The 27859-nt window shown below is 51.1% G+C and overlaps 1 protein-coding gene across 1 annotated transcript; it reads left to right on the forward strand.

Moving 5' to 3' along the window:
• The first annotated feature begins 6787 nt into the window (after positions 1–6787).
• On the forward strand, positions 6788–26182 carry JDP2 (Jun dimerization protein 2). The gene is made up of 4 exons (XM_069017912.1): positions 6788–6987; positions 17676–17899; positions 22382–22486; positions 23301–26182. Exons 2-4 carry the CDS (start codon positions 17699–17701, stop codon positions 23484–23486), a joined length of 492 nt encoding a protein of 163 aa, XP_068874013.1. The 5' UTR covers positions 6788–6987; positions 17676–17698; the 3' UTR covers positions 23487–26182.
• Positions 26183–27859: the final 1677 nt, after the last annotated feature.

Here is a 27859-nt window from a genome sequence, read left to right on the forward strand (position 1 = left end):
GAAAGAAAATGCCTCTTGGAGTTTCAGAGAAAACCACACCTATTTACAGTGGATTCCCTAGGGCCCTCCTGTGGGGTATTAACCCTTCAGCCCCAGGCCCACAATCTCCCTTTGGTAGGAAGAATTCCCCAAGATCCCTGGTGAAGCCAGCCCTTCTACCTCCACTGCAGGGATTTCTCCTGCTTGTGGCCCAGGGCTCTGGCCCATCCACTCCCTAAAGCAGGTCACTTATTTCTCTTTTCTCCCGTCTGTACAGTTATCTCTGTCCTTTGCACAGCTGTGTGCTGGGGCTCTTTCTGTGTGAACTGGGCTTTCTGACCCAGCTCCTTCCCCCAGAAAGCAGAGCTTGCTCTGCTGTGTTTGGGTTGGACCTGTGATTGTGTCTCTGTGTTTGTCTCAAACCCCACCAAGTTTCCCTGAGATACCAGCTCATCCCTCCCCCTTGAAATATCCATGCTTTCTTCAGACTTCTTCCAGGTCTCACTGTTTGCTTTCCCTCCTTTCCCTGGTTTCTGAGTTTTCTCGGAAGGAATCCCGTGCTCTGGCCTCCTCAGGCTGGAGTGTTGTGTTGTTGTTTTTCCTTTCGTCGCTATGGGCAGGGATTTTGAATACTGAGCCAAGGAGAGGGAGGGAAGAAGAGAGGCAGTGAAAGAAGGAGGGAGTACAGGGGGAGGGATGAAGAAAGCCAGAAAAGTGAGAAAGCAAAGTGTTCAGGGGAGCAGGGTAAGGATGAGATGGTGGAGAAATGAAATGGGGAAGGAGGATAGAGGGCACTGTGGAGAGAAAAAGTTTTGGATAAATATCAGGAGAGCTTTTTCATTGGTTCTTTTATTAATAACACTATTGCTGCAGACAAAGATATCTGGAGGAAGGCAAGGAACCCCCAACTCTCCCTGCCCCAAACCTCTCTAGGACACAAGGCATGAGAGGTTATTCCAGCCAAAGAGATCCTTCAGAAAATAAACATTTAAGCCTAAAGCAGCCAGTAGGTGCATAGGCTGCAGTAGGGAATATGTTAGATGTCAATCTGGCAGGTGGGGAGAGAATGTGAAACACAAAGACCCATTAAAAATTATAGGACCTTCATACAGCCTGTTGAAGCCTGGGAGAGGACTGACGTGTTTTGGAAACAGGAAAGAAAGTAGAATAGCTAAGGAGGCTTGAGACACTGTAGAGAAGCTAAGTAATTCCTACCCCAAAAAGAAAAAGAGAAAAATCCCCCTAATAGTGCATCTCAGCTGCTACAGAGGAGGCACCCTCAGGCAGTGAGAAATTCTAAAAGCAAGTCTGGTGTCTTAAAAAACAACAGTCCTCAGGACTGGGCACCAGCACCTGAGGAACAGAGTGCTAGAGAGTAACAGCTGTGTGTAGCAATAGGGGAGGGCAGACAGAGCCAAGGAATTGCAGACTTAGATCTTACTTCCATCCTGACTAAATTGTTGGGTGCTCATTAAGGATCTGCAGGCCCCCATCTACCTGACTGGCTACATTGCAGAAAGAAATTTATGGTTCACTTTCTCTGTGAAGGAAAATCATACTCCTGGAGCTGCTAGAAGTTATGGAGTGTTTCCTGCTGTAGGAAATAACAGCAGGACGTGGATTTTCAGAAAGCTATGAGCACTGTCTTTCACAGGAACTTCTTGATGAGGCTAAGAGGCCACAAGGTGATTTGTGCTGGCACTGCTGAAATACTGCAGAGTAGAAAGTGTGGGCCCTGAAGGCTCAGAGCAGTCTGTCTCTGGGAGCCATGCAGGGGTGCCTTTATAGTAGAATTAATAATCCAGACAATAGTGAGTCTGGGATAGACCTTCAGCTGGAATATTCTGTATGCTTCTAATCACCCATGCTGGGGAAAATAGGGGAAATAAGGCAGATAAAGAAAGTTACTAAAAAGGTGAAACTCCTTCCACATGAGTGGGGTTTGCAAGGAACACAACACGTTAGTTTACAGAGAAGATATGTCGGGAAGGGGTATGAATTAGATAGAATTGTAACTTTTTTAGGAAATATATATTTTTCAAAGTTTAGGCCAATGCCTAACTGACAAAGATAAGAAGGAAATTCCTGTTTGAAGAGGTTATTTCACAACTGTCCAACATAAAGATCATTTAACTTAAGGATCTGGCACTGTCAGAGACAAGCTCTTGCACAGCATTTGCCAGCCCTGGTATCTAATCTGTCCTATTTTTGTAAACAAGCAATGTGGGGATCAATCAGCCCATCAGCCTGTATGGCACTGCCTGACCGCTGTGGTAGTGACCACTCAGACCTTAGCACTGCCACCAGCCCAGACACAGCTGCTTTCCCTCAGTGACTTAGAGGCAATTTACCATCCTCTCACTCCTACTGCTTGTGTGACTTTTCTCTTTGCTTCCCAGTCCAATTCTGCAAAATGACTGGAAGTAATATTTTCTAAAAATAAAAATAAGACTAGAAATGAGTTAGGGATTCACAAAAGGAACAGTTAAATCAAAACTCTGTTGTGGCCAAGAGGACAGTGTGACATGTAGCCAGAGGTGGCCAAATGGCAGCTATGTCTTTATTTGTATCACCACCATTCTCTCCTGCAGGGTGAAGCTCTTTCTTGCTGCAGATAGGTATTGTAATGTGGCTTACACGAGTATGAATGTGCAAGTCCTCAGTCACATCCTTCAGTGAATGGTTTTCAGAACTGGCCATCAGAATTGCATACTAATACTGAAGACAAAGATCAGGAAAAAGGGGAGCAGATTCATGAGGATTTGGGTGATTAAAGTGGACGGGTAACAGATGAAATGCCCTGTTTTATATAATAAATGTTAGATGGCAAGTGTGGGAGCAAGGAGCAGGTCTGAGGAATCCCAGTTAGGCAGAGACACAGCACAGCTCTCTCAGCCTCAGTGGATGGGAGAGGATCATTAACCCTGTCAGCCTGCACAGAGAGGCAATGCCAGAGAGAATTGTACGTGTAGGACATCAATGTGGCTTTATATCTGCCAGGCATGTCCCACGTGCATGTTGTTGTGCTAGTCAGCCCTGAAGAGATTGCAGAAAGGAGGTGAACTGGGATGGCTAACATCCTGATTAGACTTAGAATATTGATTAATTTCAAGCACATAAAACTGTGCTTGGACATGCAACAGAGGTGTTTAGGTCTAGTGTATCATTGGCTTTCTTGGCCAAGAATGTCTCAGTGAGGTTACTGTGAGCTCATCTCTACTAACAGTGGCATCAGGAGGGTGCAGAGGAAAATCAAAGGACTACCATTGCTGGGGTCTTAAATATGCTCTCAGTGCATTTGGACAGGACACATTAAATGTCAAGGACCCTCAGGAGCCTTGTCTGTGCTGTGGCTCTTGTCACTGTGCCATGGACAGGGCTGTAACAGCAAGGGAAACCTGGCAAGAGGGGCCAGTACTGACTCTGCCTCCCCTGCCCACTTTCAGAAGACATGAGCCTGCCCCAGGGCAGGGTCTGCTGCTGCTGTGAGAGGGCCACCAGACAATCCAGAAGAAGGGTGAAAGAACAAGGGTGGCTACGGTGCTGTTTTGTGGTGTCCTGGCCTAGGTGTGAATCCAGCTGATGAGCTGCACAGCTCATCCATGTAGAGAAGGCAGAGGAATGCATGCTGGCAGGCGAAAAGCAAAGACTTTTCCTGAGGACTGGGAGCAACTCCTTTGCAGTCAAACTTCTCTGCTAGTGTAGCTCTGTTTTGCTCTAGAGTTCTCTCTGTTCCTGATAACTTTCTGGCCCCATGTTGTGTTGCAGGGCTGTGTTTCCACATCCATGAGCCTTCACCTTCCACACACTTTATTTTTGGACAAAAATATGCAAATCATCCATTTCATCTGAAGAGAAAGCCATCTGCCAAGCAGAAAGGTACTGACAGCTTTTTATGTTCTGTGCAGCGGAACTTTTGCTTTTTTCTCTCAACAGCTCCTGTCTCTATTGCAAATGCTGCCATTCACATTTGATTAATTTGTCTTTGTCAGCACATGTTTCCACAGCAGTGGCAAGACTGACCAGCCCTGGTAGGGCCAGACGTGTTTATCTGCATAATTTGGCAAACAGCCTGTTGTTAGTGACTTTTTTGTTCACTTTTACCCACTGAAGCCACAAATTCTCAATGAATTGTTACGCCTTTTCAAGCCAAAATGAAACTATCTAAAAACTAAACATATTTGGTGTTTACATGAGGCAAAACCCAGCTTGGGAAAAGAACAGTTCAAGTGCAGGCGGCAGCAAGAGCAAGGAAAATTCCCCTGTGAGACAAGAGTTCCCAAGTAAAGAAAGAATGATGCAAGTTTGTCCCTTTAAACATGTGCGTAAGCACTGTCCCAGACAAGGATTGCTTCCCTGGAACCAGCTCTTCAATAGTTAAGTTGAATAACTGACTTGGATTCTTATAATAACAGAGGCTCACCTGCCTCCAGGACCTGCAGTGAGGAAGAAGGGAAGGAAAGAAATGTAGACTGATGGGTTCTCCTCCCCACCTCCCAACCTTCTTCAGCACAGTCTTGAAATCAGTGCACTGCAAACATTTTGCAAGTGCTGGTCTTATACAGAGTGGTGGATGTTGGATCCCTGCTCCCATCCTGTGGAGGCTGTCTGGGAGGAAAGGGGCCAGTACTCAAGGCTGGGGCAGTAGATATTGCAATGAGATCTCCCAGCTCTGCCCACCAGTGAAAGAAAAATGAAAAAGGCAAAACCAGCAGAAGAAAGAGCAGGGAGAGCTCTGTTTCTTCCAGCCCCCAGCAAAGAAGGGGAAATGGCACTTTCTCACCTGCCCCAGGGTAGGAAAAGGCTGCAGGAGGAACCATGTGCTCGACTGGACCTTGCTCAACCAGGTCATCAGCCTCTTCTGAAACTCCCGTGGTTTGTCCTCTTCCCTTCCCTCAGGATGCAGCAGTTGTGAGGAAGCTGCCATGCCCTGAAGGCAACTTGTCTGATTTGCTAGAGAGAGATGTTGTTTGTCAGCCCCATTGGGATACCTGTATCTTAAGGCAATAGAAAAGTCTGTCCTATCTGATGTAGGAAAGTGAAGGAATGCATATGGAAAAAACATATATCGGCTCTCATTTTTCCTTTCCCCCCAAGATGAGGTGCCAAGATTAAGGAAATACTGGGGTTGTATGCAAAAGTGTATAAACAGTATTCTGCCTCTCTGAAAACAAAACAAACAAACAAAAAGAACAACAGCATGAGAAGATTAGGAATGAAGATACATGTGCAGTGTCCTGCCAAGCCAGGATGTTACCTATTTCTGTAGGATGACTTGGGCAGGTTATATCCTATATTGAGCACAGCATTTCTGATCCCCTGTTCCTGCTCAGTCCCAGATCTCTCCAACTGAATTCTCTTTCTACTACTGAGGTACAGGTGAAAAGGACAAGGCTGGAAGTGCTGATCGCAAGACCTTGTAGATGATGAATAGTGTGAATCCTCAGTTGTGAAAAGAAATTACATTGGTGAATGCTGAAAAGAAACAATGTCTGACAAGTCGGGGGAAGGAAACAAGGTAGGGTGGATGGTGCCTCTCTGTGCAGTTAGGTGGGTCAGAGAGGTCACTTAGCTGGGCAGTGCTGCTCAGTCCGGTGGTTTTTGCCTTTCCAAAGAAAAAGGAGCCTTTCTATCCTGAAATGCTTTAGGAGCAACAGCCCAGCAGCATCCAGTACATATGGCAGGTCCAGCATGGTCCTCCAGTTGTGCAAAGCTTTGCCTCCCAGAACAGTTTTGCTGATGCAGCTGGGAAGGGGCCAATGTTAGAGAGAAAGAGGAAAGAAACAAACACAAATCAATTATCAGGAAGGCCCCAGTCTGTCACCTGCTCCACCATCCCCATCTGATATGTAGGTGCTAGAACACTGGGCAACATGAGTGTGCCTGTGATTCAGGCAATGTCCCTCGCAGATGTCCTACTGATGATAAGGGAGGAAAAAAAACCAAACAGCTGGTTACTCTCCAAGCCAGTCAAGGGACTGCTGGAGCTGGGACTGACAGCCCTTGACCCTTGTATGAGGGAGACGGTGTTGTGTGGGGCATGAGCAGGCCAGGCTGGGGGAGGGATGAGATGAGGAGGTTCTTGTCTCCCACGGGACAGTGGAGTGACCCTGCAGCCCTCCCTGCCCCTGTGCTTTTGCTGCCTCTGGGTGAGGTGGGCTTGCTGCTGGGGAGCACTGGATACTCTCTCTGGTCCTTTGCCTCCTTCTTCCGAGGCTCAGGCTCAGGACTGAGGAGCGAAGGCTCCGCACAAATCGGGCTGGCTCGGGCACGGCTGTGGCGACACCGGGCCGCGTCGCCGGGACTGCCCGGGACCGTGTCCTGGCGTGCGCCGGGGAGCGGGAGCGACGTGGAGGGGAGCAGAGAGTGTGTGGAGGAGAGCAGAGAGTGTGTGGAGGGGAGCAGATAGGCGGAGCGCGTAGAAGGCGCGCACCCGGTCGGGGGGTGCGAGGTCACGGGGCGCCGTGGTGTGGAGGGGTCAAGAGGTGCCGGAGCGTGCCGGGGATGCCGGCTGCGAGGGCAGGGGGTTGCCGAGGGGTGGCGGGTGCGGAGTCCCAGGGTGCAGAATGCGGAGATGCCGGGCCGTGAGGTTGCCGCGCCGTGGGGTGTGGGATGCCGAGGTGCGGGATGTCGGGGTGCCCCGGCTGGTCCCACCCCTGCGCGGCGCTCCCCGCCCCGCGGCCCCGCTCCCCCGCCCTCCCTGACGTGTGGCGCTGGCAGCCCGGCCGGTTCCGCATTCCCGACCCCTCCCCGCAGCCCAGGGGCCGCTATATAACCGGGGCTGATGCAACCCACCCCGCCGCCTGCCACAGCCTGCGGGAGGCGCGCACCGGGGCGGCGGGTGGTGGCGGGCCAAGGCGCCCCGGCGGCGGCCGGCACCGACATCGGCACCCGGCGGGGCCCGGGGGTCGGGGCAGCGGCGGAGGCGGCGGGGCTGAGCCTGCAGCCCGCGCCCGGCCCCTACGGCCGGGCCCCGCGGGCACCCCGGCAGCCCGGTCGCCCTGCACGGTGGGTGTGGGCGCGGGCGGGGGGCGCGCCGGGCGGGCCGGGATTGCGGCAGGGGGCGGGCGGCGGCGCGGGGCTCCGCGGGGGTGGCGGACAGCGGCGACGGGGACTGGGGTGGGGAGCGCCCGGAGGAGCATCCCGGCATCCCGCGGCAGCGGGCAGGGTGCCGCTCTCCGGGCGGTCGGGCGCATCGCGGAGATGCGGGGAGACCCTGCACGGGGGGCGGGCACAGCCGCATGGGCGGCTCAGAGCAGGGCTGCTATCCCCGCACCCGGCGACGCGCGGGGGCTGGGGCTGCCTCTGGGGGTGCCTGGCTCTGGGCTGCTGCCGCACTGAGGAGCTGCGGGGCGGCGGGGGGCGGCCTCCCCCCGCTTTCGGGCGCTCGCTGCCTCCGCTTCACCTGCCGGCCGGGCGCGCAGGTGAGGGACGCGGGCTCCCTGCGGCTGCCGGCCCGTGCCGGGCAGGCTGGTTGTAGCCAGCCCTGTCTCCAGCCCGGGAGGCCCAGGGAAGGAAAGGGGCCCTGGAGGTGCCCCCACCGCGCGGTCCCAAGTCCGCTTTAGCAGTCAGGCATGGAGTTGAATGGAAGTTGCATTCTTTTGCACGCTCTGCTCCAGGAGGCACTTTTTTTTTTTTTTTCCATGGAAGGGAAATAGGTTTGAGAGCAAATTGGGGGAAAGGGAGAAATACCAGGGGAGTAAGAGCCACATTATGTTTCCATTTTCCTTTAATGAAGGCCCTGTGGAGGTGTATTTGAAAACACAGGGTCTCCTATGCCTTCAAGGAGGGTGAGAACACTGTGCTGGCTGGTTCCAGGGCCATATGCAGCGTATGGTGGCCAATGAAACAGGGCCTGGCTCGTTCTCTTGCTTGTCTTGGCAGCCTGCTCCATGGCTTGCATTACCAGCCCTGGAACACAACCACTGCCAAACTGTGTGTGTGTGTGTGTGTCTGTGTGTGTGTGTTTGGACTCCGAGAGCTCAGCAGAAGCAAATGCTTCTGCAGCTCAGACCAGGATTTTTTAGCTTGTTTGGAGAAAACTTGCATAAAAAACTGTCTGGAGGCTCTTGACAGAGTCTGCCCTGGGAATTTGTTGGTAAAAGCTTGCGTGAGGGCATCTGGTAATGCCAGTCTTTGGAGTTTGGATTCTTAGTATGAGTCCTAGTGATTTAAAAATGCAAAAACCTGCCCATCTAGGGGATAAGTGTGTGGGTGCAGGAGCTGCCATCCATCCCATTCCTAGGTCATCCAGCAATTGGTTGCCCCTGGTCTCTGGAGTCTGGGGGATCTGCTGAGTTTGTGTGCAGGTTATTGCCTCTGCTTCCTTGTTGAGACACCTATGGATGCTTTTCCTGCATCTTCACAGTTGAGTGTTTCCCTCCTTACAGGATGCAACGGTCTCTGTGCTACATTCCTTGCCAAGGAAGAGTAAATACTCCCTCACACCTCTTGCCTCCTCCTGCCTGTGTCCAACTGCTCAAGCAGCATTGAGCATCTGCTCTGTGGTCTCCTTCTCTGTGCTAGTGTTTGCTACTTCAGCTGCATTGCCTGGGCCAGGTACTTGGCAGCATGCAATGTCTTGAGTGTGAAGCTGTAAGAGGCCCTTTTCACTGCAGTGGCTGTTCGTAATGGGCCTGGCCCCAAGAGCAAGGGAGGCAGAGCCATGGTGAGGCATGGACTCCTTGCCAGCATGCGTGTCTCCTGCAGTGCCAGTGCAGCAAGGAGGGGGCACTGCAAACCTGATGCCATCTGTCTTTGGCTGCATTTCTCTGCTTGGACTGTCCAGAGTATCCATCCAAACGTTGCTATTTTAACATGCAGCCAGGGAACTGAAGGCACATAGGCCTCTCAGCTGAGCAGTGCTGTTGAAAACTAGCCAGAGCTGGTCTTTATAAGGATTAGAGGTCTTTGTGGATGACCCTGGTATTCAGGGCATAATTTTGAGGAGTTTGTAGGGGGGGTGGGGGCTTTCATCTCTGAGGCCATCCTTGGCCCCTGAGGGCAGAGCTTTGTACTGGAGCAGGATTGTCTTCTTGAAGAAGATTCTAGCCCTGACCACATGTAGTTATGGAGGGTCCTGGGTAATTTCAACAAGTCAGTTGTTAGGCTGCAGCTCAGACACTGAGGTTTTCTCAGACCAGGATATTCCTTCCTTCTCAAATCCCTTTGAGCTGCTCCAGGTACGAATAGGATAGCTTTTACCTTCCTGCTCTGTACTGCCGTCCAGTGGGTGGTGCAGCCTCAAATACTTAATTGCAATCTTAATACTGTGATAATTAATGGCATTTTTTTACAGTTATTGCAATTAGCTATTGCAATAGGGGAGCCTTGCTGTGGTGGGTGCTGTACAAACCCCTGCTGTCACAGGTTGCTTGCAGGTCAATCGCTGCATTGCAGTGGTGGGAGCAGCTAAACTAGACCTTTTTGCTGCCTTGTGCAGGTATGGAGGAAAATGCTCAGGGAGGAAGGACTGTGAGGTGACTGCTTTGCTAATGGCAACTGGGGATTATTTCTAAAGCTGAGGACTGGAGAACCACTCCCCCCTCCTCATAAAAGGGATAAGAAGTCAAAGCATTAAGCAGGTGTGGAGGCCTAATGGTGGGACTCATTTGGATAAGGGGCTGCAAAATGGCATTTCTGCTAAGGAGATGCTGTCTGCTCTGGGCTGTCCTGTGTGCACAGTGTAGGAAGCTTTGAGCTTTGCTGGTGGAGAAGAGGAGGGAGGGCAGCAGGGCTCTCCGCATTCCTGTTTTTAGAAAGCTTTTCATAGCCTTCTGTCTGTGAATGACTCGGATGTTCCTTCTGCCAGCTGGATGTGCAGGACTGAGCCAGAATGTTCCCACTTGTGAAATAGGTTTAGAATTCCATCTCCTGAGGAACAGTTCTTCATAGCTCCTTCCTCTGTTCAGCATTGTGGCCCCCTACTCACTCTGTGTACAGGTGGTGGGAGGTTACATGTATGGGTGTTCACAAACCCTGCAACTCTTCTCCCACCACATCGGGTTGCCTGTGGGAGGAAAGGAACAGCAAGAATGGCAGCTCGGAGTGTCTGTAGGAAGGGCACAGATGCATCTTTGGACCTGCAAACCTAGGACCTGGTTGTAGGAGCTGTCTCTCCCTCCTGGAATGGAAATGGAGTGTGGAGGTACTATGGTGAGCAGTGAAGTACTACAGTGTCCTGCATTCTGAGGTGGCATGCTCCACCTCAGTGCACTTGGTAGGCCATGCTGTGACCATGCCTCTAACTGGTCTTTAAACAATGGGGAATTTCTGTGATGCCATAAAACACTAAGTAATGTTAGGTGCTCGGTAAAGAGAGAGCATGCACGTTTTTTATCCCAGTGGGTGTCACTGCAGCTTTTCCGTATGCTACAGGTGGTGGGTTCCTTGGCATCAACAGGTTCAGCAACTGAATGAATGAATACACAGTGGCTGTTGTTAAAGTCCATATTTACCAGAGCTACTGTGTGGGTATCTGAAAAGACTGGTTACCCCCAAAGGGCTTGTCTGCTGCTGTGTTCTGATGTTTGGCAAATAACTTTGACACTGATCACTACAGTGCTTGGCACTGGCACTGCAAGTTACTGCTTTTAACAGTGTGGAGCAGAAGCAGCTAGACAGAAGATATGACTTGCTGTAAGGTGCTACTCAAAACCAAATACATCTAGAGCAGATAGCAGTTATGTGGCAATGGGAGAGTATCATGTTTTAGACAGCAGAAAAAATCTCTAATTTCATGGCAAGGTACTTGTGGCACTGGGAATATGGGGTAGTGTCTTTCTGCCTTCATCATGCTTAATGTGGTGCTCACTGGGGCCTGAACATTGGAGTGGAAGTGGAAGAAGGTTTGTAGGCTTCAGACCATCAGCACTCTGCAGTCTTCTCAGACAGAAGAGTCCAGATAGAAAAAAACAAGTGGCTCAAAGCTTCAGAGAAGGACTGATAGCCAACTGCCCTGTCTTTGTTTAGGAAGTTACATTCTTGGGGCATGAGAAGTTTGGTATGTCAGGAAAGGGTTTTCATATAAATCATCCTTCTGCTCACAGAAGCAACTAGATGGTCAATGTATGACATACAGACTGAGGTAACTTGATAGCCAGGAGCTAAAAAAAAAGTTTAAAAATGGCACAGTTGAATCTAAGAACTATAAGCTGGTAGTGCTGCTTCTGATCTCCAAAGCAGAATTATTATTCCCTGTTGGCCAGGAGCAGATGAAAGGCCAGTTGCTGTGACTCGGGTCACAAGACAGTACATACAAATGGCAATATTGTGTTAGGTGCTAACACACTGATAAAGACATCAAAGATTGCTTGCATGGTGGTTTACAGACTTCAGCAGTGCTCTGATGTGTGGCAGCTGACAAGCAATGGCAGGCACCCAGGCTGAGCCTGGTGAGAGAATACCAGGCAAGCATGGCCTTTATTCTGCAGGCAGCATGGAGAAGGGCTGGGAGGACGCAGTATGCCTTCGTGTGGTGCTTAACATGGGCAAAAGAGAAACATGCTGGTAGGTACAGAGTGTCAGAATCTGCTGGCTGGCAATATTAGATGCTAGACTGGCTCTCTGAGCATCAGAAGCATATTTGGATCAACCATTACAGATGTCAGCACACGTAAAATAGCTTATGTTGTAAGAAACTGTGATTGTATTATAGACAGCAAAATTGAAAATAAGGCTGCAAATAGCCCTCACTCTCAGCAAGGAAGCTGAAACCAGAGATAAGGCAGTAATGGCAATTTAAATTGAAGTGTGACTGTCAGAGCCTGCTTTGGGATGTCATGGTTGTCTCTGCAGGATGATGCTCTTGATGCAACAGCAGCAGCTGCATTTGGTTTATAAAGAAACAAACAGTGCCTCTGGATAAGTGAGGATGCATAGGATGGTGCATACAAACTGAGGCAGTGTATGTGCAGGGAATTGAATGTATGATTTCAACACAGGTAGGCATTCCTGTGCCAGTTTTAGTCTGTTGGTAAGAATAGCAGTGAAGAGGTGGCAGGAGGGGTGTGAATACAGGCTAGCAGCTGGAGTACAAACCCCCAGGGATACTGGGTTATATGAATTATGCCTACGCACGTTAGATTTATGCTGTAACTGCTGTGCAAACAGCAGCTTCTTAAAAAAAAAACAAACCCAAAACCAAACAAAGAGTCCCCTGAAAAAGCAGCAACCAAATCAGTATGGGAAGAGAAAAAAACCCAACCCATTAAAAAAAAAGCCCAAGAACATGAAGATTAGAACTGCAGGAGAAAGAATAGAAGGGTATGTGGGGACAGTGCCACGGAGGAAGCTGAGCAACTGTATGGGACAGAAACAACTTAGTAAAGCTTCTTCCCTCTGGATTGTGGGTTCCAGAAGATAACAGACTCTGGCAATAGGAGAAAAATTAAGAGTAATGGGTGCTGTCTTTAAGAAATATTAAATCAACCAGTGTCACAGACTGCTGACCCTAAGGACATAATTGGGGAACAAAGCACAGAAACACTTGAAACTGGTGGGAAAGATGCAGCAAAACCAAGGTGGGCAAAGAAAGCTGTACTGTTGTCAGCTTCTTGGGGATGAGACTGCTGACAAAATAACTGAGTTGACTGAAGCTACAGGAAGAATAGTGCCAAAGCAAGGATGCAAAAGTTAATGCAGTAATTAGGAGGGTTTTCAGACATTTTGGCAAGAGGTCAAGTCTTATGTTAGAGTATTTTAACCAGAATAAGGGAGTGTAGAAGCAAACTTAGGAAATACAAACTGAATTTTGACCCATGAAATCACATGTTGACCAGATTTTTGCTGCAAAGATAATTGTTGAAGAGACATTGAATGGCATAAGCTACTCATCATTGAACTGAAGTTGTAAGAAAGCCTTCTCTGTCTCCTCATTCATTCTGGAGCATCTTGATATCATGGCAAAAAATGATGAATAGCAGTGGTGTAGAAGGCAGAGTTATGGTGAATGTAAACTCAAGAAGCTGGTGTCATGCTGATCCAATGGTCATATGCAAGACTGCACATTCTCTTTCCTCACTGTGCTGCTGTTGGCTTCATTATGTGAAAAAGCATCACTGATACAATGCATACAAAGGAATTGTGTGGTTCAAATGTAGGACACCAGAAAACTAGGTTTTACTGAGAACATGACATTTCCAAGCTCATGTAAGGAGACGTTGAAAGACCACCTGGCATTGAGGGGAAAAAGGCTGTGTTATTAATCAGATTTGAAAAGAAAAGAACCTAATAAGAATCCCAACTAAAGCACTGTATTAGAAAGTGAAGGAATACAGAGGTGAGTTGGTTCATGTGCCTTAGAAATAGCAAATGCTGCAAGGGACTATCCAGAAAGGAATTAAGAATTGGCAAGGCACCAGCTGTATTCACCCCATCCAGCAAGATGTGGCTGTTGAAAAGGTGCAACTTAAAGGTCAAACTCAGATCCTGAACTTTAAAGTTCTGCCCTACCATGTGAACATGGTACAAATATGCTGGAGCTATAGGTAGGCATGTCCATGTCTGCCAGGGCAACGGCCTCGGGAAGAAGACCAAAGTATTAAAAAGAATTCCATGCTCTGGCTTTTTTTACCTGATCAAAGTACAACTTCTTACTTCTGGCACTCACCAGAAAAGAATGGGAAAATATGTGGGACTTGGGATGAAAAGAAAGTTGTCCTTACATTAGGAAGAAGCAAAGGAGTGGAGTAGACTTGGAGTTTGTTCAAGTTTAAGTCCCTCCATCAGCCAGAGTGACAGTGCCTGGGGCTGAGGGCCCTCAAGAACTGGGGAGATGATCTGTCACTGCACCCCTGCTCTGCAGAGAGGGATGGCACCTCTCCTCATTCCTTTTTATTTCCATGGTTATAGCCCTGCTGGGAATGGTGTTATGTTCCTCTCCAAGGTCTAACTCAGCCTGACTCTTGGCAGTTCTCAATGTGCTCCTGAGCTTTCTGACCCCTAAGCAAGATCCCACTTGTAGAAGACACTTTCCCCCCTTTCCACCTAGGTTTCAGCTCATCTTAATGTGCAAGTTTATGGTTTTCCAGAAGGCTTGTGGCACTTTGGTTTTATCAGCTTAAGATTTAGCTTACACCAATGTAGGTGTGATGTGGGGTTTGGCAGTGCAGTCCCTGGATCCAGGATAAATTTTTAGAGCACACTGGATACTTCACTCTGACCTGTGTTGTGTGCTACACTGATATGGAGGCTATTTCAAGGCATATTAAACTACCAGATCAGAGACACAGATGGAAAAGATGTGCCAAAGAAAACAGTGTTTTCTCAAATCTTTATCCACTTCTCCCCAGGGACCTGCCCCCGCCTCAGGAGCGCATGGGGGAAGGTGCTTAGTGGTCAGGTTGTCCCACAGTCTGAAGAATTGATTTCTCATTGCTCCTTATTTCATAAATTGCAGTGACCATACATTCAGTCTGCCTGAGGACCTGGACTGTCTAGTGTGGGTGCTGTCAGCTGCATGTCATGATGAAAGACAATTAAGCACAACTTTGCCAGCCAGGCAAGGGAGGGGATTGTTTTGCTTTGCTCCACACTGGTGCGGCCTCACCTTGAATACTGTGAGCAGTTTTGGGCACCACAATTAAAAAAAGACATTAAGCCATTAAAGACCATCCAAAGGAGGGCCACATAAATGGTGAAGGGCCTGGAGGGGAAACTGCATGAGGAGTGGCTGAGGTCACTTGGTTTGTTCATCCTAGAGAAGAGGAGACTGAGGGGAGACCTCACTGCAGTCTACAACTACCTCAGGAGAGGCAGGTACCGATCTCTTTGCTCTTATGACCAATGACAGGACTCAAGGAAATGGCATGAAGCTGAGTCAGGGAAGGTTTAGGTTGGATATCTGTGGGATTGCTGGTGAGGGGTGTGCAGCAGCTGGCCCAGGCTGTGCTACTGTTGGCAGGTGTCTTCCCCAGTGCCACAGCATGTCACCTTGGTGGCAGCATCAGGGAAATGGCCAGCTCTGCAGTGTGTACAGCTATCCCAAAATGGTAGACTGAATTTAACTCCACACAGCTCTGTCTTATGGCAGAGGGTCCTGGGAAGAACCTCTAGAATCACTGCCCCTTTGCCGTGCCACCTCATTGACCCAGTGCTTTCCTGCTGGAGAGGGACAAATTCTGAGAAAGGTGGTAGCCACAATCCCTAAATAACTTGTGTCTTCCTGTCTGGAGTGCAGCCTAAGGGTGTGATGGTGCTTATTTCTGGAGGGGTGAAGCATCTTAGCCATGTGTAGGCCTGAAAGGAAGGGGGAGGGAGGTAGTGTGCTGCTTCAGAGCCTGGCTGCACTGGGCATCTCTGGACACCGTACAAGATGTTGGTGCAGATTCTGGTACAAGATGTTAGTACAAGATTCCACTGCAGGTGTGGAATTACAGTTGTTTAGTTTAGAGAGCGCTGTGGAAGAATGAACACTTTGCATCAGTTTAGGTCCTTGCAATCTCAAGGAGTTGACCTGTAGTCTTTTCTGAGGTCAAGTATCGTTACCAAGTATTTTTCTCTTTATTTATCACCAAATGGGCAGGAGTCCATTTCATCAGGTAGTAGCACTTCTCTTGAGAAGTTACTTGTCTGTCTTTCTTGTCTTCTCCTTTTCAGGCTTTAATGACCTTATGCAGATCACCTCCCCCCAGCTTCCTCTCCCCACAGCAGTGCTCCCAGCACTGCTCAGCACCAGCTTTCTCTTCCCTTTCTGGTCTCCTAAAGGATGACTGGAGCAGAGGGCTTGATTCCTGCTTACCACCTCTTTATGTTTTCTCTCTTGCTGCATTTGCTTTCCCTGATCTGTCTCAAGTCTTCTTGGTCACAGCTGAGCAAACCCTGCCAGGGGACATCCCATGCTGACACCTGCACCTCTTCATTGGCAGATTCGACTGTATGACAGCTCACAGCTCACTGCAGCTTGTAGGCCTCTCTGCTGCAAATCATTCTATCTGTCACAGCAATACAGCTTGCACAGCACTTGTGCTGGAAGCTTGTGGAGCTCTGCCCTTGACTAGCCTGTATGCTTGTTTTTCCTTCCCTTCTGCTGCTTATCACTGGTTCCTTCACGTTAACAAATGTATTAAATAATCTCTTGGGTAAAGAGATGTGCCACTGCCAAGAAATCCTTGACTTCTCTGTTTGTCTTAATTAACCCTGTTCAGCCTTCTCCCACTGACTCCACCTGAGCAGGGTGGCTGGACCAGGCAATCTGCAGAGGTCCCTCCCAGCCTCAACTGTTCTGTGACTCTGATCCAGCAGTTCTATCTCCCATGCAGCTTTACTCAAGTTTTCAGCCTGGTACTGACATAGATTTGTCACCCTGGAATGGCAAGTGCTGAGCAGCTGTGGCAGCTGGCTTGGCTGTGTGTGTGTGGGTCGGCACAGCCGAACTGCCTGGGCCAGAAGTCTGGTATTGCCTGTTGCCTGGTCTCAGCAGATGAGGGTGGATGCTTTGGAAAGAGCAGGGCAAGTGTATGTTATCTGTCATTTAATGCTCCTCCTTGCTCTGACACTTGGTGCTATGAGAGCCTCCATGAGTCCCCAGCTGTTTGTTGAATCCTGCCTTGTGACTGGCTCTTGTGGTTGCAGGAAGCTGCACACTGGGATTTTGGGTCCACTCCTTTAGCCTATTTCTTTCTCTTGACATTGCCGGTCCTTATCCCTGCTGTGTTGGTGCCTCCTGCAGAGGGGCAGAATGGGGTGGATGCCTGGAGGCTCCTAGAGTGTACTGGGACTTCTCTGGCTGGGCAGAGCAAGGCGAGCAGTGCATGCACACTGGGACATGTGGTTGAGTTGAAGAAGAGGGGCAAATGGACAGAAGTTGACTCCGCATGTTGTAAATAGGTACATTACAGGTAACTGTGAGTGTCCCAGGCCAGTTACACAGCAGGGATGTACTTGCATTGCAGCCAACAACCATCTGCTCCCATGGCTTTTGCACTGATGTAACAGCTCCAGCTCTATGGAGCTGTTTTGGAATTCCAGTTTTAGGTTTAATTTTATTATCCCTTTGCTGCTTGTTCTTCATATGTACTGATAACTCCCTTTCTCCTCCCTATAAATGACTTGCTGATGTTTGCCCTGATCCTATTCTCACTTTTTTTCCTTTCCTGATAGAAGATGACTTTTGAACCTTGCACCATTTCCCTTCCCCTCCAGCCTTTGTTTCCTCATGTCTGTGCTGGGAGATGTTTGTACAGTGGCGAGTTTTGTTCTTGCAGTTTTATCTGTGGTCTTTGTGTGCTGTGTCCCAGCCCTGACCATTTGTTTTGAGCATGCCCAGAACAAATCCAGCCTAGGGCATATTATGGTCCACTTTGTGCCACTTTCTTCTTGTATGAATAATCCACACATTAATTAATCAAAACTCAGTTAGGAGCAGACCTTGATCTGCTGTACTCCAGAGAAAGGTGTCCACTGATCACATCACTGTCATTGCAGCCAGCTCCTGTTCTTCTGGTGCTTTGCCTCTCAGGTCTCCTCCCTTCCTGATCTACACCTCTGTAGCCTATTCTTCCTACCAGGATTCATATATTTTAGTTTCTATCATACAGATTCTACTTATTCTCTGCCTTTGTCCTTCCTAGGGGAGAGTGTCTGCCTTCCTTGATTCGAACCCCTGTAGGTGATGGAACTGTAGCATGAGTTTGGCTTGTGCTGTGTCATGAGGCCCTATAGCTGGGTTGTAATGGGATGTCTGTCTCCCCCTGCAGCCTACGAAGCAGTTTCCCCTGCTATGATGCCAGGGCAGATCCCCGACCCGTCGCTGACGGCTGGTGCGCTGCCTGGGCTTGGCCCCTTGACAGGTCTGCCTGGCACGGCCCTGACCGCCGAGGAGCTGAAGTGCGCCGACATCCGCAACATTGGGGCCATGATCTCGCCACTCCACTTCCTGGAGGTGAAGCTTGGGAAGAGACCTCAGCCTGTCAAAAGTGAGGTGAGTATTGGGGACTGCTGGCTGCAGGTGGCCCTGTAGGGCTGTTGTCTGCACTTGCCTGGGTTTCCCTCCTGCCCATGCTTGGCTGTCGTACGAGGGTAGCCAGCAGTGTGTTTTATAAGCTCCCTGTTTGGTGTTGTGCATGCACATTGGCAGCCGCTCCACTAGCGGCCTCTTCCCCCTGCCTGACTTCCTGTCCCTGGCTGGCAGTGGTAGCCTCAGTGTCCCAGACCTGACTGGTCCATTGCAGCCATTGGCAGCCAGCTGAGCTCAAGCCTTGCCTATGGAGTGGAGTCTGGTGCAGCCAACATGTCCCTAGGTTGGGGCATGCACCCTGAGTAGAAGTCACACAGCCTGTCACCCGTGTCAACAAACCCTTGGTGCTTCTGGCATTGGTGGTCTCTCTCCAGCAGGGATGAGGTGTGTGGAGCAGTGACTCAGCCTGTGCTGGGAGCTGCCCCTGCCCCATTGCTTGGGGTGTGCCCTGGCTTCACCTCGAGTTTCCTGGGATGGGGAAGCTGGGTAGTTTCTGCTTGGTACCACAGGCTGCCATGTCAGGAGCAGGCTGAAGGGACTAGGGAGATGCTTGGACAGTGTTTTCCTTGTATGGCTGTCCCATGTGTTGGTTGTCCAGTCTTTGACTGGCTGTACTGGTGGTGAGTGTTTACACCTCCTACTGCCTGCAGATGGAGCTGGGAACCCACCATTTCAGAGGTCCCACGTTGGTGAGGGTGGTGGCTGCTGTTAGAAGGTCCAATAAACAGCCTTCTGAACAGAGCATTTGCTCCTGCGTGAGGTTACCTCGGATGCCTTATGAGGATGGAGTGATGTGTGCTCTCTGGAAGCATGAGCAAGGAGGTGCTAGATGATGTGAAAAGCTGCCTGTGATGAGCTGTGAGCTGAAGGGGGTAAAATAGCAGTTCCAGAGAGCAACCTGCTCTCCAAATGGTGCTGGCACTTGATTTAGCCCAATTCTTTTGGCAGAAGCTCAGCAGTAGCCAGGTCCAGAGCATCCCTGTTCTTTCCCCCCAGACACTTGAGGTGGACTCCTGCAGGTAGAACTGGTATGATGTAGTCTATTTGATCACCTTGCACAGGAGCTCTGTGCCCAAGAGAGTGTCCAGTCAGCTTGTGCAGCCTGGAGGTCACCTGGGAAGGACTGGGCAGCTCTGCAATGGCAGGAGCTGAGGCTAGGATAGTGTGGGAGGCCATCGTAAGGCCCTGGGGGATGCTAATAGCTTTGGTTCCTCTATGGGCAAAGCAGTCACGGATTTGCAGCTGAAGCCAAATTCTTTTCCAAGCTCTTGGGCTGGGTATTATGCAGCAAATGGGCTGCAGTGCCTGCCTTCCTTCATGGGTTGGGGAGGAAAGAGGGTGACTCTGTGGCTATGCTGTATTCCCGGGCCCAGCTCCTTTCCTGAGCCATCTCGAACACCTCTGAGCTGGCCCTGCAACAGCTGCTTTTGCTTTTTGTGGGCATGAGTATGTGATGTCACCGGCATCTGTATAACAGGGACTGGGCAGTTCTGCCCCACAGCAGGTACTGGAATTGTTGAGTGTCCTCTGAGCCAGCTGTTGAGGCACCATGTGCAAGAAAGATAAGAGAAAACCCACTGGCAGCCCCTGCACAGCTACCTTCCATGCAGCTGGTTCCTCCCCTGCATGGCCTGTGAAGCTGAGGAGTTGAAGACAGCAAATGGAGCTGCCCTTGGCAAGGTTTTGCAGCAAAAGCCTGAGGGAGCTGAAGCAGTAGCTGCTTATCCCATGAGTAGCCAAGAAGCTGCCCACGCATGGTTTTGCAATGCAGCCTGCAGCTGCTTTCCTCTTGCAGGGAGCTGGAGCCCAGGAATGCTGGGTGCCAGCGTGCCTCTCTGTGTGGCTGCTTCATGAGCCTGGGAAAGGCAGCTCTCTCTGCTCTGCTGGGGGCACCAGCATCTCCTGGCATTGGGGTGTTTGTGCCTGGGGGCACACACAGAACCCACCCAGTGGGTGTTGGGTGCTGGATTCTCTGCAGGTTGATGGACAGCCCCACTGGGCAAGCTGTTCTCCTCTTGGACAGGTGTGGACAGGTGCTGCTGGGCTCTTCCACCACTGAATCCCACCTGGGGTGCTTCCTCTGGGACTGAGCCCTGCCCCTCAGGCAGATGATCACCTCATTCTCTGAGGTGGCTGACTGAAGCAGTTCAGGAGGCATCCCCAGACCTTCTACCCACAGGGATCCCCTGGAGATCAGCTGCTGAGACATGCTATTGGGTGATACATCATCACTGTCCCTTGTGCCTCTGAATAACATCCTAACCCTCAGCACCAGAGCCATGTCACCTTTTTGAACTGAAATCAAGCAGAAGCAGATGGGGAAAACCTGCTTTCTTGAAGAAGAGAACTTCTCTACCCTGAGAATTTGTGGATTCTCCATACCTGGAAGTGTTCAAGACCAGTCTGGATGGGGCTTTCAGCAACTGCTCTACTGGAAGGTGTACCTGCCTGTGGCACAGGGGTTGGAACTGGGTGATCTTTAAGGTCTCTTCCAACCCAAATGTTTCTATATTTCTATGAAACTACAGGAGCTGTGGTCAAAAAGCAGAGCCAAGAATTCAAGCTGCTTCTATCTGTGCTGAGCCACCTTCCTTGAGCATCTGTACTCCATCTAAAGGACACAGACCTCTGCTAGGCCCTCAGTGGGGTGGAGGCAGGGTCAGAGACAGGTCACTTATTCTGTAATTCTGGTTTAATGGACCAACATGGCATGGAAATGTCAGGCAGTTCCCAGGGCTGGTGCAGTTGCTGGTTGCCCTTCCAGTTCCTGTTACACCCCAAGATGTACTTTTTAAGCCAAGTTTGCGGGTGTTTTTTGAGCTTTGGAGCTGTGAGCACGTTACCTCTCTGCACCCTCCTAGTAATCCTTGAACTAAAATGCCAAGAAGCTGTCTTAGGAGTGGATGGGTGGTTGCTAAATGTGCAGAGGGGAATTGCATCTACCCTGATGTCCACCTCCTCTTAATTTCTGTCAGGAAGCTTTGTAAGAGCTGGCAGCAGAATGTAGAGTTAGAGCCCTCCAGATTACTTCTGCTAACCTGTCACATCTAAGTTATATGGATGCAGTGTGAGCTGTCCATTTCTGACTGGACGTGGGGGTATCAGTGCAGTTCTGATCCTAGTTCTCCCAAGTGTGGTACATTGGTGCCCCATGATACTGCCTTGCAAAGGAATGGTGGCAGCCTGGCTTTATGGAAGTCTGTGCATAGCTTGTGCTGGCTTTGCGTAATATTTTATCCCCAGCTAAAATAGCAGCTTTGGTGTAATACTTGGAAAATAAGGTAGAGAAGATGCAAAACCATTAGTGTTATAAATCTCGGACACTGCCTTCTACAGCATGCTATGTGCTGTGTATTGGACATGCAGCTTGCTTAAGCTACCCCTTCACCCTGCCTTTGCTGGGTCCATGTTCTGTCCAGTCCTTGTGCATCACATTGGGATGTTTTGGTTAGTGGGTTTTGGACTTGGTGACTGCTAGCAGTGTGCACGGTTTAGTGTGGATGATGGCACCTGCAGCCTTCATTCCCATCGGGCACTACTGGTGTGCCTACATGTGGGGTGATCTTGTGGCCATCAGGTATCAGTCAATAGGAATGAGGCAGTTCAGTCTGACACCTCAAATTTCAGAGACCCAGACAAAATGTGGATGAAGGCACTGGGCACCTTTTCTTCTCTATCCATGTTACAAAGTATAACCTGATTTCACAGGGCTTTCCAACCCTCAGATTTTTCTTGAAGGAGCTAGTTTGGGTTCTTGGATGTAGGCATGCCATAGGCCATTAATACAGGCTTTGTAGCATATGTCCATAAACACTTTGATTATGGGTTTCTAACCCATAGGGCCTATTGGCCTGGCCTGTGTGGTCTGAGTCAAAGAGCACAGAAAACTGAGTCATGGCGAACAGTGCAGGTACTGCTGTGTCCTGCTTCCTTACAGGGGATGCAGGACCTGTCCCCATCTTACTGTGGTGGCCCTGTGACTCAGTGCTGAAGCTGCAGCAGACAGGTATTGGAATGGGGCGGCCCCAGCTGGGGTATCTTCTGTGTTTTTCTGACTCTTGTCCTTGGCTGTGTGTGATGCTTTCAATGTCTGTGCTCACAGAGCTGAGCCTGTAGATGTCTGTGTGACAAACTGGCGATGTTTCTGGGAGGGGGCTCAATTCTCCATCTCTGCCCTCTCTCGGGAAGGGAGCAGCCCTGTGAAGGCTTGTCTGTCCCCTACCAGCCATGTCCTCAGCTGTGGGTACAGGTCTCCCTCTCTGTGTTCCCACAAAGTGGAGCTGGAGGCTGTAGCAGCAGCACACCTGGTTCCAGTGAGGATTAAGTCATGTTGCTGGTGTCCCATGACTGGGTGTCTGCCACATTGCCCTGCCACATGCTCACCCCTACCTCCTGCCCCAACCCACACCTGCTGGCTCTGATCTGGGTTTCTTTGTCTCGTTGTAGCTGGATGAGGAAGAAGAGAGGAGGAAAAGGCGCCGGGAGAAAAACAAAGTAGCAGCAGCACGATGTCGTAACAAGAAGAAGGAGAGGACAGAGTTCCTGCAGCGGGTGGGTGCCCAATCTGTCCCAGGGCACAGCAGGGACTTCCCTAGAATGGTACTCCAGCTGCAGGCAACATTGCCTCCTGAACTGCCCCTCTGCCTCCCCTTGCTCCAGTGCCCATATCTGGGAAAATACAGTCCCCCCTTTTCATGAGGCTGTGAAGGTGGTGGCCATGTACATGCCCAGGCAGAGCTTACCCATCGTACCAGGGCTGGAGAGGGCTGGAGGAGGGCTCTGGGCTTGTGGTGAGAGAGGAATGATAATGTCTCTGCCTCAGTGCTGGAGCAGGAGCACCCATATGAGTGTGGCACAGGACAGAGGCTGCCAGTGTGCTGGCCCCTTGACCAAAGTCCTAAAGAGATGCTCACTCACCTGTGACCCCAAGGCCAAGAAACTGTCACAGCTGTTTTTCTGCAAACAGTGGAGAGACATGGGCAGATGACACAGCATGAAACAGAGAGTCATTTCACAAGGGCAGGTCCTTACAGATGGTGCAGGTGAACACGTAAACATGGGTTTGTTCCCAAGCACCTTACCAGACCACAGAAAGCAGCCAGGCAGAGGTTTTGCTGGGGTACAGCAGACACGTGCCCCACGTGGTGGCTGTGTATTTCCCTGTGACGGCACTAAGTAGCACAAGGCAGCAGGGCTGGGGATGAACAGCCTGGAGGGATGTGGTGCCTTGTCAGGTCTTCAGTCCGCTCCCCTGCTGCAGGGGCTGAGGGACAGCACTGGGCAGAGGTGGCTTGTTGGCCAAATTGTTTCTTGTATCTTGTCCTGCTAGATAAAGTCACATGCAGTTGTGTTCCTGTCCTGCTAGGAGTCTGAGCGTCTAGAGCTCATGAATGCTGAGCTGAAGGCCCAGATAGAAGAGCTGAAACAGGAGAGGCAGCAGCTCATCCTGATGCTGAACCGGCACCGTCCCACCTGCATCGTGCGGACAGACAGCATCAAGACGCCCGAGAGCGAAACCAACCCACTGCTGGAGCAGCTAGAGAAGAAGTGAAGGTGGCACTGGGCCAGGAGGAGACAGTTCGTGCAGGGTCTTCCAGGGTCTCTAGTGTATGTACTGTATGAAGAATTGTGCACCCAGGCCTGGTGCAGCCAGGACCCAGTAGGCTTCCTTGGGAACTGTGGACCAAACATGGGAACAGAGAAGATCAGGAACCTGCCAACCATGTACTCTGAGGCTGAACCTGGGAGCAGGGCTGGTGGTGCCAGTGAGGGCAACCTCCCTGTGATACCTCATCACAGCCCTTCAGCCTGCTCTCAGCTCTGGGACCCACGATGCCACAGCGTCTCCTGCAAGGACTATGCAGCCTGTGGGTAGCGGGGCTGCAAGCTGAGGAGCGGCAGCTATGCAGTGCCCACCAGCACCCTGCCCAGAGGCTGCTGCCGCTCCTGGCGCATGCTCCAGAGGGAAACCCAAACCCAAGAACCACAAACACTTGATGCAGCCCCATCTGGTGGGCAGGCCTGTCAGGGCTCGGTGGCGCAGGCGCCCCCCACAAGCACACTCAGTATAATGTTTACAGCCCAGCTGTCCGTGTCGGCCGTGCTTTTGAATGCACATTTTTACACTTTTTTAAAGTATTTTTTACAAATTTTTTATACAGTGATCTCTATATGGATTTATATAATCACTAGATGTGATCCCATAGAAATGTATGTTATAATGGTCTGTTTGTTACAAACACATACGCCACAGTTATCTCCATTGTGTTACTTGTCTGGTAGCATCCAGCTCCTTTCCTGGCATGCTGGGAAGGGGGTCCAAGCTGCTCTCTGCAGTGGTGCCGCTACCCTCTCCATCCATGTATGTCCTTCATAATATTCAGTTCTGTATCTCTCAGTAAATGTTACCTTTGCGTATGCTGTCCTCCTGTAGCTCTGTTTGGGTCAGCACTGTGGCAGCATCTGCCAGGGCTGAACAGGCCAGGTGTATTCCTGGCTGAGTGGGACAGTGGAGCGGATCCCAGAGCTGGTTTTGGTGGTTGTGTTAGCAGCTGTGGGCCAGGAGAAGTCACCCTAGAAAAGCTGGGAACCTTGGAGGCAGCTCTGACTATTGTCAAGCAAGAAGTAGCTCAGTGCTGCACCAAAGAGGATAGGCAGGCATGGCTTGCCAGTTGGAAAGGCAGAGGGTGACCATCTCATCCTTAACTGGTCCTTCTTGTTTCAGTCCCAAATACAGTAGTTTGAGCTCATTTCAGCGATGAGAAAAAGACAGGGGAGCTATCATGATGTCCTTGTGCTGGTGATCCTCTTGTGTGCCTTTGTGCTTCCTTCTGCCCAGGCTGTGGAGTTCATGGCTCAGATACGACCTATTCCTCAGCTGCTGTCAGGAGCCAATCTTCATTCTTTGAAAAACGTGATACCTCTGCCTTTCATCAAACTGCTGAAAGGATGCAGAGCACGTGCTGGGCGTCCTTATCTCATCTCTTTATTTCTCTCTGCAAAGTGTACATGGTAATAAATTTCCTCTTTGGTCAGTGGGAGCTCCCTGTGGATACCAGATGATCCAGGCATCTTGTCTACAGACATCTTGTGCTTTTTTCTCACCTGGAGAGCCTGTCTGCTCATCGCCATTCAGGAGGCCTCTTGCTTACCTGCTACACGCCTTCCAGCAGCACTGGCAGTGCTGTGGATGCAGGCGATGGCCCTTCTCTGGTGAATAGCTACATTGCAGTAAACATTTCTGTTAGGAAAACAGCTGCCTTGGAAGACAAATAAAAGGTGCCCTTTGAAACCAAACGTGCTAGAAGCAGCTAGCAAAGGCAGCAGCAGAAGAGTGATGTATCTACATCAGTTTAATGCTCAGCTATTCCAGGCAAGGCTTGGGCAGGAGCTGAATCCTAGCAGTGCCCAGGGGCTGGAATGAGACTGTCTTTAATGTCCTTCCTAACCCGAACCATTCCCTGATTCTATCTTCTGTATTCCAGTCAGTACCAAGGCATTTGACACTCAAACTTTGGGGCATTTCTTTTCAGGTGATTTGGTTGGGCTGTGACACAATGAAGTTAAAGCAGAGGATTTGGGCCTCTTCCCCTTTCAGCCACAGCCTGTGAGTGTTGAATGGAAAAGGTTCCATCTCTGTGCAGCGCACTAGACTGCAAACCCCTCCTGGTTCCTGTAGGAGACAGGCTCTTTGATGTTCTTGACTCTGGTACCATCTGTCCTCTCAAAGCCCAGCCCCCACTTTCTCAGAATTAAAAATTTTGCAATGGAACAAGTGGTCCACTGGACAGGCTTGTAAATTACAGTGACATATCCTGGGCATGGGCAGGAGCAGAGGGCAGATGCCAGGCACAGCCTGTGTTGCCGCATGCTGGAACATGCTCCCAAACATAAAAACCAGTGGTTGTACCTGTGGCAGTGTCCTCGCACTTGGGTCTACTTCATGCACGGACTGGTAATGGGGATTTGCTTGGAAAAGTCAACCAGCAGGTCTCAAAGGCCAGGAAGCCACCTCCTGGCCATCCCACACCACCCCATCCTGGGTTAGGTGCACTGTGGACCACTACTGGAGCAGAGCTGAAGGGAACTCGTACTTCTGGGACAGGGCTTGGTGCCGGTAGTGCCGGAGCCGATAGCCTAGTAGTTCTGGGGCTGCTGCCAGCCCCATGTCTCCAGTCCAGCCAGACGTTGGGCTGCATCCCTCATCCTGGTGGGCGCACACAGACGCATACATGGATCCCTCCCGTGGATGGCTGTAGCTGGTTGTAGAGCCGCGTTTGCACGCCCTGGGCGCAGGAGCCCTGAGGACGGCAGTCGCTGCTGGCACACAGCTCTAGTCCGGCTCACTGGCTGCTCCAGCCTGAGGTTCTCCCGTGCTCACCCAAACCCGCACACGAGGCGTCAGGAGCCGGGCGCGCAGGAGCCCGTCGGCGGGCGGGATGCGGCAGTGCGCGGGCACCGGGCAGGGGAGGCCGGTCCCTCTCCCTCTGCCCCCCGTGCCGGCCGCTCTCGCGGCCTCGCTCCTCACACCGCCCGCAGCCGCAGCCGCCGCCGCCCCGGCCCCGCCGCTCCCCGGGCGCGGGCAGGGCCGCCGTGCGCTCGGCGGGGCGGGAGGAGGCGGCGGGGCCGGGGCCGCCGGCAGGAGGCGCCGCGGGAGCGGCGGGGCCGGGCCGGGCTGTGCGGCCGGACGGGGCCGGCACCGCTCCCGCTCGGTCACGGCCCGGAGCGCCGGCTGTGCCCCGCGGCTTGGGAGCACTGACCGAGCACTGACCGCCCCCGGCCCGGCGGACAGCTCTCAGAGCGGGTCCGAGCGGGCAGGGGTGTGGAGCACCTCTCCTATGAGGAAAGGCAGGGAGAGCTGGGGCTGTTCAGTCGGGAGAAGAGGAGGCTCTGGGGGGACCTCGGAGCACCTTTCCAGTACCTAAAGGTCTATGAGTAAGCTGGAGAGGGACATTTTACCAGGGATTGTGGTGATAGGACAAGGAGCAACAGTTTTAAACTGAAAGAGGATTTGGATTGTATATAAGAACTTTTTAAAATGAGGAGGGTGAGGCACTGGAACAGGTTGTCCCGGGAAGTGATGAATGCCCCATCTCTGGAAGTCTTCATGGCCAGGTTGGACAGGGCTCTGAGCAACCTGGTCTAGTGGAAGGAGTCCCTGTGCATGGCAGGTGCTTGAAACTAGATGGCCTTTAACAATCTCATTCAATTCAAACCTTCCTGTCATTCTATGGTTCATGGTGCCATCCCATGGTGTCAGATAGTTCTTGTTAAACATGTGAGCCCGCTTGGCAACACCAGTGCTTCCCAGCCGTTTCACCTGCAGGCCTCTCTGCTTCTGAGATACCTGAGGTGGCTCCACAACCAGGGCCACCAGCGGGAATTTCCAGGGTGCCAGCAACCTCCTCCAGGACATGTCCATCTTCTGTTTTGTGAGATTCACATTCAGGTCATAACTCTCGTGCTCCTTCTCACACTCACTAGGTGAGGCCAGAGCTCTCCCCAGAGTAATGTGATCCCGTATTTCTCCTGAATGCCAGGCAGGTGAGCCGTGTTACTTTTCCATTGTTTTGATGCTTGTAACAGCTCTCTGGTGTCCTTCACAGACTACCCCAGTTCCCTCTGCAAAGCCACCCTTTCCTCTTCACTCCTGAAGAGAGGTAGGTGCCACTTTGCCCAAAATCACCAGACACTGAGGCAGTGCGGGGGTAGTGGGTTGGGAGTCCAGCTACAGTAGTTTGGTGTGAGTGCTCCACACTGCATGCCTGACCCTCTTCTTCTTGCTGGACCCCTGAAAAGCATCAGGGCCCATGGACAGCAAGAACTTGGTTTCCCCAGAAGCGTCTTGCCAGCTCCTCACCCCTCTCTCCTGCAATCAGCTCATCCCGAAGAGCTTGAGCAGGCCATCCCGAAGCTTCATTGTGG

Source organism: Aphelocoma coerulescens, chromosome 5 (genome assembly GCF_041296385.1).
Source record: "Aphelocoma coerulescens isolate FSJ_1873_10779 chromosome 5, UR_Acoe_1.0, whole genome shotgun sequence".
Classification (NCBI taxonomy): Eukaryota; Metazoa; Chordata; class Aves; order Passeriformes; family Corvidae; genus Aphelocoma; species Aphelocoma coerulescens.

What these genes read in the sequence shown, in the direction of transcription:
- JDP2 (XM_069017912.1), top strand. Translation starts at nt 17,699, where the DNA reads ATGATGCCAGGGCAGATCCCCGACCCGTCGCTGACGGCTGGTGCGCTG. An exon ending in CTCAGCCTGTCAAAAGTGAG is followed by an intron (nt 17,900 to 22,381) that starts GTGAGTATTGGG and finishes GTCTCGTTGTAG; the next exon opens with CTGGATGAGGAAGAAGAGAG. An exon ending in GGACAGAGTTCCTGCAGCGG is followed by an intron (nt 22,487 to 23,300) that starts GTGGGTGCCCAA and finishes CTGTCCTGCTAG; the next exon opens with GAGTCTGAGCGTCTAGAGCT.